The sequence below is a fragment of the Hydra vulgaris genome, chromosome 02, assembly GCF_038396675.1.
Source record: "Hydra vulgaris chromosome 02, alternate assembly HydraT2T_AEP".
Lineage (NCBI taxonomy): Eukaryota > Metazoa > Cnidaria > Hydrozoa > Anthoathecata > Hydridae > Hydra > Hydra vulgaris.
Window position 1 is genome coordinate 35,609,310 of NC_088921.1, and position 9,650 is coordinate 35,618,959.

Below are 9,650 nucleotides of genomic sequence, written 5' to 3' on the forward strand. Positions count from 1 at the left end.
AAAATGTTTACCCTTTAATAGCAGCTGATGATAAATAATTTTAAATAAAGTAACTTTGATAAATTTTATATTTATTATGCTAATAATTTATTTTGCATTTCATACTCCCGAAGAAAAAAATGTCTGCTCTAGAAAAAAAAACAACACTTAAATAAAATGTATTCTGTATTTCCAAATTTTATGAATAGTTTCATTATGTATATATTTAAAGTATAACCAATAAAATCAAGTGTGCTTTTTTTGAATTTCTGTGAACATATTTTGTATAATAATATAAAAATAGAGACATATCATGTTTTAGTTTGCAGTAATATTGATAATTTTTTTTTGAAATTTTGCTTCTTCAAATGTAAAAGCTTGTTTTGGTGAAGTTTTTTTTATTACAATAATTGCCATAATTCACCTTTATTTGGTTAAATTTTTTTACTTCAATACTCTTTGCTAGCTTGTAATATCAACGCTTATAATATGTAACTGTACAAAAGAACTGTTCAGTAGAAAAGAAAAGAAAAATCACTTTTTTTGTTAAATTTTTCAATAGATTATTAATATTCATTTCTATTTCTATACAAGTTAAAATATCCTGCCTAACTTTTTTTAATTTTTCAGAAAGTGTTTGAAGGTTTAAGGATGATGTTTTATTAAAGTTAAGTAAAGAAAAATATTGATGTACTCCTTATCAGTCTTCTCAAAATTTAGATTAAACAGCAATTTCTTCAGAGTTCGTAGATTTACATGAGACATGTAAGCTAGTTTGTTAAAACATTGGTAAAAATTAAATGTTTAACTCTTTATAATTAACCAGTTGGTAAAAAGATGCAGTTACGAGCTTAGAACAACCTCTGTCTCAGCTTAAAATTTATACTTTGCATACTTAAAGTACTTTACCAGCAGTCTGGTGCAACTGCATGCAAACTTTTTATCAATTGCATATAAACTTTGTATTGAGCATGCTTTATAGAACATGGACATTACATTTGACAAGAAACAAATTTAGAAATCTTGTAAAATTGTACACATGCAAATTCAAATTAAATATTTCAAGAGTTTATATATACAAGACACATTTTATAATAACAAAAATACTCATAGCATGACAACTGAATTCTTTTTTTTTATGTTGATAATTTTATTGTCTTACTTCATTACTCTTTTTTCATTAAAATGTTTAATTTTAACAACTTAGTTTTGTTTTTTGAAATCTTTTTTTTTCAATTATTACAATTTAAAAATGCCACAATCGTTTGCATTTTTTCGATCAATCCACTTTTTTTGGTAAACTTAACTGGTTTCAATACTTGTTCTTGCTTTTAATGTCAGTGTTTATATGTAACTATACAAAAAATTTCTGGTCAGTAGACAAACATAAATTTTACTTCTTTCGTTAAATTTTCAAATAAATTATTAATATCTAATCGTCATCTTTTATATATAAGTTAAAGTAGCCTGTCAAACTTTTTCTAAATTTTAAAAAAATGTTTATTGGTTTAAGACGATGTTTTATTAGAGTCATGTAATAAAAAATATATCAGTCTCCTCAAAACTATGGTTTAAGCAAAACATGAAAACAAAATCTCCACAGAGCTCATATATTGACATCGAACATGTAAGCTAGTTTTGCAATCAGTAAAAATTTTCTTTTTTAAAAAACTCTAATGTTCAACTCTTTATAATTAACATAAAAATCAATTTATAAAAATTAAGTTCTTCATAAGTAGTCTGATAAAACTGCATATAAACTTTGTATTTGAGTATGCTTCAAGGCCAAGGACATATTTTACGAAAAACGCATTTATAGATCTTTTCAAATTTACTTCAATACACACTTTTTTTTTTCCATTCCTTTAAATTAACAACAGATAAAATCTTCATTACCAAAATAAACACTATTGGAATTTTGAGATTTTCACGATTGGAAATCCTCTTGTGTATACAAATAGATTTTGATACCATTCAATAATACTCTAAAGATTACTAAAATAAAATGAATTTCCTAACACAAGGCTTGTATTGATAAACTTAATTTATTATTACTTTGAAATTTATTTCGAGTATCTGGTTGTTTTGATTTTAATTATATTATTCAACAAACGCCTCTCTTTTAAAATCAGCGAATCAGATTGCTCATATTTCTGTCTATTCTGAGCCTGAGGGTTTCAAAATACGCTTCCCGGGAAGGCGGGAATGATATATACAGTGAGAACAGAATTTCATCGTACAAAGTAATTTTTCAATAAAATTAACATCTTTGAATAAAATACTGTGTCATGAAGTAATTATAAAGAATTTTTTTTTCTCCAATTATTTATTTGGTTAAAAACCCTCAAAAAATTGTTAAATTTGTCTTTATGCTTTTGAATTACCTGGTTAAGAATTTGAAACAAAAAGAAGGGGATAAAAACACTTGCACATAAATTAATTGTACAAAAAAAAACTTTATAGGTTAAAGCTAAGAAAAAATACCAGTTTATTAAAATAACTGAGAAACAGTTTCAAGTTTTTGTATTTTATTAATATACTTTAATATTTAGTTGGTCCTCCTTTTGCTTTAATTACATCTAACAAGCGTTTCGTCATTGATTCTAATAGTCATTTGATTTGATTATTGTCAATATTAGACCATGATTTAACAACAGCTTTCTTCAAGTCTTCTTTTTTCGTAAATGCTCTATTACCTGTTTTTTTTATCTAATAGTCTTTTTTATCTAAAATCTGGAGATGCAGAACTACTATACCTTGCTGAATGGTTTACAGCAAACAAATTATCTCTAAATTTAACTAAAACAAAGTATACTTTTTTCCATCGCTATCATGAACGAGACAAAATTCCATTAAAACTTCCCAATCTTTGTATTAACAATTGCAAAATATAAAGAGAAGTATCATTAAAATTTCTAGGAGTATTTTATATGATCTCGCCATGTTACATTTTTGTCCTTGACGAAAATGTAACATGGCGAGATCATATAAAATATTTTGAAGATAAGATATCAAGGAGCATTGGCCTACTTTATAGGGCAAAACCTTTTTTAAATTCAAGTTGTTTAAAACTTTTATATGTTTCTTTTACTCATTCCTATTTTAATTACGCTAATATTGCATGGTGTAGTACCAATAAAAATAAATCAAAAAATATCTTTAATATGCAAAAACATGCAATCAAAATTAAATCTAATAAAAGCCGCTATAAACCCTGCCAACCTTTATTTACTAAGTTAAATATACTAAATATCTACCAAATAAATATTTATCATCTTCTAATTTTGATTTTCAAAATTAATAAGAGTATTATTATAAAAACTTTTAATCTTTTATTCAAAACTAATCAGAATAACTTAACTAGATATTCAAGTAACACATATATCTATCCCAAAAGTTTATTTTAGCGGACCAAAGGCATGGAATAAAATACTCACAGCTGAACTTAAAACTCTTACAATGTTAAATGAGTTTAAGGCTAAACTTAGACAGTTATTACTAAAAAATGATCTACCAAAAAACTATTTCTAAAAATGCAAAATATCTTTACGATTGATATATCAATTAAATGAAAAGCATATTAATTATAGAAACGCTTAAATTAAATGCACTTGGTACCTTTTCAAATTTATTTATGTTTATGTTGTTTATTATATGTTGTTATTGTTTTTATTTTTTGATCCTTAGACTTTGGTTTTGTGATCTGAAGTTTAATATTTAAAAAATAATAATAAAAATAAAAATTAATTCATGTTAAAGTAAATAGCGCTTCTTGTTATTTTTTTAAAATAATAGATGTTTTATTTATTTCTTTACTAATTTGCAGAAGTCCTTATTTTTAAATAAAACTTTATATTTACGGAATTTATGAAGGAGCTTGGCGATAAGACAAGTCCTTAAATACTCTACTGGATTCAAATCTGGGCTATGTGAAGGCCATTCTAAAACGTTTACTCCATTTTCATCAAAAAAAGTTATAGTTTTTTTAGCAGTATGTTTTGGATCATTGTCATGTTGAAACAAAAAACTGTTTCCCAATCTAAGTCTTTTAGGAGAAGATTTTAAATTTTGTTTCAATATATTGTTATACAAATCAGCATTTATAGTTTCATCAATAAATTCTAGTTTACCAACAACATTCCATGTCATACAACCCCATAATATTACACTTCCACCACCATGTTCCTCTCGTGCAACTCAAATTAAATGCTTCACCCCTCTTTCGCCAAACTCTCTGTGCACCATCAGATTTTTTTTTTAATTAAACTTGGATTCATCAGACCAAAGTACTTTTTTCCAAAATGATGCTGACATTTAATAATACTTTTTTGCAAAATTCATTCTTCTCTTCATAGGATTTTGTTTTAAAAACGGTTTTTTCTGAGCTATACATCCACTAAACTCTGCTTTATGAATGCAATTTCTAATTGATGTTAGTGAAATTGTGTTTCCTGTTAAAGTTTTTAGATGATTTGCTATATTTTTTGCATTTTCAAACCTATTTTTTTTAATCATGCTTAAAATTTCTATATCATCTCGTGAGGTTGTTTTCAGCTTTCGTGCTCGTCCAGAACGAATTTCAAATGTTTCATATTGTTTGTATTTATTTAAAATAGCTCCAATTGTTTTAAATTGAATATTTGCAAGTTCTTCAATTTTTCTGTAAGTTTTTTCTCGTTTAACCAAGTCTATAACAAGTTTTGTTGAGTAGTATTTAAATATTTACCTTTGGGTGCCATAATGTTCAATGAACAGAGTTTTTAATGGCTATTTTTTTTATCAAAAATGTTATTAATTGCTGAAAATAATATTCTAGAAATATAAACTCGATAATAAAATTGATATTTTATAAAATAAAAAAACCATAAACATTCATAACAAATAATTAAAACAGTTTTGTACAAATAATTTTTGTTCAAATTAATACCTGTGTAAGTAAAAAATCAAACATTGTATAACAAACACATTTTCTTATATTTTTACTGATCAATTATAAATGAGAAATAGCCATAATAAATTTAAAAAAAAATGGTTCAGTTATTTTCATTATTAATCAAGATTAAAGCAAGTTTTAACAAAATAAAATGCAAAAATTTCTTTGTACGATTAAATTCTCACTGTATATATATATATATATATATATATATATATATATATATATATATATATATATATATATATATATATATATATATATATATATATATATATATATATATATATACAGTGGCGGATCTATATATGGGCTAATAGGGCTAAAGCCCGGGGCCCCGACCAGTAAGGGGCCCGTATGAAAAGAGAAATTTTACATATTATCGTGAATATTCATTTATTAAATGTAAAGGTGGTTAAATAATTAATTATTTCAAACATAAGTAAGTGTATGTGAAAATTCAAGCGAACGAAAACTAAATTTTTATGCCCTAATAAAGGTTCGAAAACTGTGTCATTAAAAATCTTAAAATTAAATAACTTGTTTTTGTTATGAATTTATTATGTTTACGATATATTTACGATATTTGTGATTGTTAGTGAATAGGAATAATGATAATAAAAACAATTAATCTTTAATATTGTCTTTCATTTTATTTAAATAATGAACCGAAAATCAATTAATCGCATAATCAATTAAAAATCTTTATTCGTGTAGGGCTAGGGCCCCTTGCTATTTTTAAGCCCTGGGCCCCCAAAAAGCTAGATCCGCCACTGTATATATATATATATATATATATATATATATATATATATATATATATATATATATATATATATATATATATATATATATATATATTTAAATTTTAGGTTGAATGTGAAAAGTATTTTATAAATTTATATTTAGTTTATTTCACAACATGTCTGTTTAATCATAAATATTTGCAACTTGCTAATAGTAAGTCAATTTTCATTATGTTATTGATTATATCATAGTATAGTAACATTTAATATCTTTTTTATAACTTTGTAATTACACTTATAACATTATATTATATTATTGTATGGCTATTGTATGGCTATATATTATATGGCTGTTATAGTTAATAATATTTTTTATAATAATTAGAAAAAAAAAATACATATTCATTAAGGAAAGATCAAGTGACCTTTGCAATGACATCGCAAATGGCGGTAGTGTTAATTTATCAAGAAAATTATTTAAAAAAATTAAAAAAATAAGTTAAAAATAAAGTAAAATAAGAAAAAATTTAAAAGATATAAACGAACGTACCAAGTTATAAAATATTTATAGTACCAAATAATGAAAAGAACTAATTAAATCATAAAGATAAATTGCTGCCAATTTTTATGCGCCTTTCTTTTTGTCGCCAAAAATAACAAAAGTTTATTATTATTAGGTTGCTGCAAAAATAATCTCGTTTTTTTTATATTTTATATTTTTGGATGAATTTTTGAATAAATTTATTATTGGCAGATGTCATGCTATATGTTATTTAAAAGCGCGTTTTTCGCTTGATCTAGTTATCGTATTGGTTTTGTTTTATAATAATTTAGTCATTTTTTACAGGACGTCAAATCTATCATGGACAAGAGACAAATTCGCACGATTTTTCTGTTCCAGTTCAAGATGGGCCGAAAAGCTGCCGAGACAGCTCGCGATATCAACACTGCATTTGTCCCAGAAACCACTAACGAACGTATGGCACAGTGGTGGTTCAAAAAATTCTGCAGTGGTGAGGAGAGCCTTGAAGATGAAGAGAGTCGCGGACGCCCGTCTGAGATTGATGACGATCAATTGAGAGCCTTAATCGAAGCCGACCCGCGCAAAACCATACGAGAGGTTGCGGAAGAACTCAACGTTCATAACTCAACAGTTGATCGCCACTTGAAGCAAATAGGAAAGTCAAAAAAGCTTAGCAAATGGGTGCCGCACGAACTGAACGAAAATCAAAAAAATCGTCGTTTTGAGGTATCGTCTGCTCTTCTTCTGCGCAACAAAAACGATCCGTTTCTCGACTGGATTGTGACGTGTGATGAGAAATGGATCCTCTACGACAACCGACGACGTTTCGCGCAGTGGTTGGACCGTGATGAGGCCCCACAGCACTTCCCGAAGCCGAATCTCCACCAAAAGAAGGTTATGGTGACTGTTTGGTGGTCTGCAGCCGGTCTCATCCATCACAGCTTCCTGAATCCTGGCGAGACGATTACGGCAGAGAAGTACTGCCAGCAAATCGACGAAATGCATCAAAAGCTCCGATGTATGTGCCCGAGATTGGTCAATATGAAGGGACCAATTCTCCTCCACGACAACGCCCGGCCGCACGTCGCACAACCGACCCTGCAGAAGTTGAACGCATTGGGCTACGAAACTCTGCCTAATCCACCATACTCACCGGACCTCTCGCCCACCGACTACCACTTTTTCAAGCATCTCGACAACTTCCTCCACGAGAAATGCTTCAAAAGCCGAGACGATGTCAAAACGACCTTTGATGACTTCATCGCTTCCAGGACTTCGGAATTTTACGCCACCGGCATAAATAAACTTGTTTCTCGTTGGCAAAAATGTGTTGATTGTAATGGTTCTTATTTCGATTAATAAAGTTTATTCTATGCTGAGTTTTGTTTGTTCAAAGTTAACGGTTGAAAAACGAGATTATTTTTGCAACAACCTAATATTTTATTTTTTTTTGTTTTTTCGTTTTGTAGTTTTAGTGTTTTGCTTTTTCGTTTGCATAAAGTTTGTTTTAAAGGGGGCTGTTGTTGCTAATTATCTTTATTGTTGTTAGTGTTGTTATTAATTGAGTGTTTATAAATTTGTCTTATTATTTAGTTTACAATAGCTTAATCGTTAATATTTTTTTAAACTAATTTAATTTAACAAAATTAGTTAGTAACAACAAGTATATTTTAAAATATATCAATGGACATCCCCAGATTTATTACACTAGACTGCTTATCTTTTTAATAACTTGTAATTTAAGTTATAAATAAGAAAAGAAAAAGTTTCAAATATGAAACATTAAATTTGGACTACCCTTAAAATGTACACCCTGCTTGATTTGTGTTTTATTAAGGATATCAGTCTCTTTAAGGTTAGGCAACCAAATATTATATTAATTGTGTAGAATTTTCGGTATCACAATATCCTTTTATCTTTTTATCCTAGAAAGGAAGACAGAGAGTTAGGTACACGACCTTAACGGAACCGTTTTCTTGGTCCAAATTTTGTGCCACGCTTTTTTCAGTATTTTCAAAAGTGGCATGATATGAACATGTTTTGCTGTGTTATTTTTTTTAGAAATTTGTATTAACATTTTTTTTTGAGTACTAAAATAGTTAAACTTTAATTCTGCACGGAAATATTTTTTGTAAAATTTTGTTTATGATAAATTTATTGTTGTTTTTAAACTTCCTTGTTGTTTGTGCATCAGGTATGTATTGAAGAAATGCTGTGATATTTTTCTAATATATTCAGACATCGGCAAAGTTGGGGGATTTTAGAATATATTAAAGAGTGTTGGATACGCTCTACTAGAGTCCCACATACGTGTTGTATCCTTGTTCTCCTTTTTAAGGCCTTTCTTTTGATACCAAGTTTTCTGGATTTTGATAATAATTGACAAAGTTATGACATTTAAAGTTAAGAAAAACTCTAAATTTGGTCACCGTTTCTCCAACTTCAAAATCCATATATCGAAAATATGGTACTTAAAATGTTCGTAGAATTGTTTGATTTTTTTATCACCTTTAAAACACTTTAATGAAGTTTTTTCCAATGATATATTACAATTTAGTATTTCATTAACCTAAAAATTATATCTCATACCTACCCAGTGGGTGCGGTACATATTTAAATCGTTTTTTAGACGTTTTTATTAGGTTTAAACCTAATAAAAAATTCCAAAGAACGTTTAAAAAACGTACCGTGCCCACTGGGTATGAGGGTTGTTACAAGAAAAGCAGTTTTTAATTGCATCGATAAAATCTAGTCTTTGTTTCTTGTTTTTCTTGGATAATCAAGCACTTGTGTCAAAAAATAGAATATCTATATCTAGATTTTGGACTTATTATGCCAAAATTATTTATATCATTTAACCAAATTGTTTATCCCTTATGAGAACTATTAACACCTTTGTTTTCAAAGGGTTACTTCTTCTTAAGATATGAAAAAAATTTTAATGATTTTTGTGCCCTTTTCTATACAATCATTACGTTTTTTTAGTACTAAAAAATAAATATATAGGAAAAATTTGTTTATTTAGTGTTTTAATAAAAGCTATTAATAATTTTTCTTTAGATATTATGAATTGTGAATTCATGGCATGGATACTTTACCAAAGTTTTTTATTGCTGTGGGGCTTTTTCTTAAAGAATGTCTCTAAATATCATTAGAACATTTAACCTCTGATTCTGCTTCTTCTACTAAAGTTAATAAATTTTGATTTTGTTGTCGCACTGTGATTAACAAGACATGATAATAATATAACTTTTTAGTTACACGAATGTGCAAGCAAGTATTAATGATATTTTTATATTTTGAATCTTATTCAAGCATGAAAAGACGTTGTCTCTTCACTTAGAAATATTGTTAATCAACACCTTGAAGGTGTTTTGAAAACCTTTAAGGTGTTGATTAACAATATTTCTTTGACAATCCTAAAAAGGTGCATTTCAAATTATTTTAAAATAGTTATCACTGTTTCTTT

At 27.4% G+C, this 9,650-nt stretch overlaps 2 protein-coding genes across 2 annotated transcripts; one reads left to right on the forward strand and one right to left on the reverse strand.

Moving 5' to 3' along the window:
- Positions 1-4,293: 4,293 nt before the first annotated feature.
- On the reverse strand, positions 4,294-4,946 carry LOC136076028 (uncharacterized). Its single transcript, XM_065789488.1, has 2 exons — positions 4,943-4,946; positions 4,294-4,667 (listed from the first exon to the last, which is right to left on the reverse strand). Exons 1-2 carry the CDS (start codon positions 4,944-4,946, stop codon positions 4,294-4,296), a joined length of 378 nt encoding a protein of 125 aa, XP_065645560.1.
- A 1,541-nt stretch (positions 4,947-6,487) lies between these two features.
- On the forward strand, positions 6,488-7,540 carry LOC136076029 (histone-lysine N-methyltransferase SETMAR-like; the record flags this gene model as incomplete). The annotated part of the gene is made up of 1 exon (XM_065789490.1): positions 6,488-7,540. A coding segment is annotated over one exon (1,053 nt), but the record flags the coding sequence as incomplete, so codon positions are not given.
- Between the last annotated feature and the right edge of the window lie 2,110 nt (positions 7,541-9,650).